The 2,147-nt window shown below is 61.6% G+C and overlaps 1 protein-coding gene across 1 annotated transcript in view; it reads right to left on the reverse strand.

Moving 5' to 3' along the window:
* SDRG_06312 (hypothetical protein) overlaps positions 1-2,147 on the reverse strand; it is a gene marked incomplete at its 3' end in the record, with an annotated part of 14,349 nt that overhangs the window by 11,091 nt on the left and 1,111 nt on the right. Inside the window, exon 2 of the mRNA XM_008612086.1 lies at positions 34-1,918. Coding sequence (XP_008610308.1) covers positions 34-1,918 — 1,885 coding nt within the window. The remainder of the gene's footprint in view (positions 1-33; positions 1,919-2,147) is intronic.

The following is a 2,147-nucleotide window of genomic DNA, read 5'->3' on the forward strand; positions in this document are numbered from 1 at the left end:
TGCTTGCCATAGAGGTTGTCGTCGAGGTTGTACGCTTCGTCGATGACAAGGACCTTGCCGCGGGCCAGTTCCAAGCATGCTTGCGTCTTGGTTTGTGTCTCGCCGATGTACTGTCCAATCAAGTCGCTCGCGGTCTTGAGCACCACGTCACCGCTCGAGAGCAAGTGGAGCTCCTTGAGGATGCGGCCATAGAGCGCTGCACACGACGTCTTGCCCGTGCCAGGATTCCCCAAGAAGAGGCGGTTCAGCATCAATGGCAGCGGCGATTGGCCTGCGAGCTGTCGTATGTAGTTCTTCTCACAGTGCTGAACGAGGTCACGGACGCTCTTCTTGATCGAGGCCCACCCAATCTTGCCCTCCAGCTCGTCCAAGACATGCTCGAGCTTGGAGTTGTGCAGAGGGTGGTCGCCAATGACGTCGTCGACGCCCAGCACAAGTTTTATGCCGTCAAACGTCGGGCGGGCCATGGCGCTCATGGTGGCGGCCTCGACTTCCTGGCGCACCGACCGGGCATTGCCAAAGTCTTTCGAGTGCACGCGCATCGCAAGCCGCTTGGACACGATCGTCGCGAGCTCGGGCGGCGCCGTCCACCCGCGCGCTTGTAGCTGCGTGTCCCAGACTGCGTGCAGCTCGACTTCGCTCATGTCATCAAACGCGATGAGCTGGAAGCGGCTCTTGAGACCCGGGTTGACACTAAAGAGCTTGGTTTCCATTTCATCTTCGTAGCCCGCCAGGATGATTGTCAGATCATTCCGGTACTTTTCGGCGAGCGCGGCCAGCTCCGAGACGATCGCACGGCCTTTGAAGTCCTGGGCCGGGTCCAACTCGAAGGCCTCGTCGATGAAGAGGACGCCGCCTTTGGCCGACGCCGCGAGCGTGCGGAACGCGTCGACCTTTTGGTCGAGTAGCGATTGCGCACGGACTTCGACAAACACATTCTTTGCGCGCAGACCCGACTCGAACAAGAGCGTCGCAAAGAGCCGCGCGACCGTCGTCTTGCCCGTGCCCGCGTTCCCGACGAAGCAAAAGTTGAGCGAGAGCGGGTTCTTGGCCTGCAGCGTCGGCGACATCTTCTTGCGCGCTCGCGCCGACTGGAAGAGCTGGATGGCTCCGCGCTTGACCTTGGCAATGCCAACCATGCCGAGGAGGGTCTCCATGGCGGTCGAGCGCACGCTCTCTGCGTCGACAAGCGCTCGCCAGAGCTGCAACGGGTCCGTGGGCGACCACGTGGGTGTTGGTGACGCGGGCGAGAGTGCACGCGCTTCGTCGGCTGTCAACCACGCATCGCGAGCCTTGGGGTACTTGGACGCGAAGAGCTTGACGTACGTAACGTCGCGCGTCCAGCGTCCCATCGCGAGTAGCAAGAGCGGGTGCGCGTCGACCTGCTTGCCTTGGACGGAGCGCAAATAGGCTTCGAGCTCGGTTAGTGTCGTGGTCTCGACCGGCAAGTGGAGCAGCTCCAGCGCATACAACAAACTCAGTTCTGGCTGGTCCATGGATTCCTGAAGCGTGCGGAGGTAGCGAAGGCCTGCGAACGGGAACGGCCGTGTGTCCGATGCTGCTATTCGCGGTAAAAACTGCAGCTTCTTGGTGAGCTCGAGCTGCACGGCATGCGGAGTGGACGCCGACACGAGCGTCGTGCCATCCCAGTGACTGGGAAACGGAAAGCCCGCGAGGCGCGTTGTGGCCAAGAGACCATTGAAGTCGTCCGGCGGCTCGTCGCCTGCGTTCGAACTAGAGTCAGCAGTGCTCGTTGGGGGTGCCGTCGCGACCGTACCAGACTCTGTCGGCCGCGTCGCTGTTGGTGACGGCGCTGCTGACGATGGTGAAGCGCCAAACGAAAACGCAGTACCAGGTGGAGCCGGTGGTGGTGTCGACGACAACGGAGGGCTGAACGAGAACGCCGTGCCGGTTGGAGCTGGTCCACCAAAGGAAAAGCCCATCGGCTGCGTCGCTGCTGCTGATGGCACAGACGACGGCGATGGAGCACCAAACGAGAAAGCAGTACCAGATGACGTTGTTGGTTGTGCTCCCGACGACAACGGAGGGAAAAATGAGAACGCCTGGCCGGTTGGAGCTGGGCTACCAAACGAGAAGCCCGTCGGCTGCGTCGCTGCTGGTGCCCCAAACGAGAAGCCAGACGTCGT

This window comes from Saprolegnia diclina (genome assembly GCF_000281045.1).
Source record: "Saprolegnia diclina VS20 unplaced genomic scaffold supercont1.17, whole genome shotgun sequence".
Taxonomy (NCBI): domain Eukaryota; phylum Oomycota; class Saprolegniomycetes; order Saprolegniales; family Saprolegniaceae; genus Saprolegnia; species Saprolegnia diclina.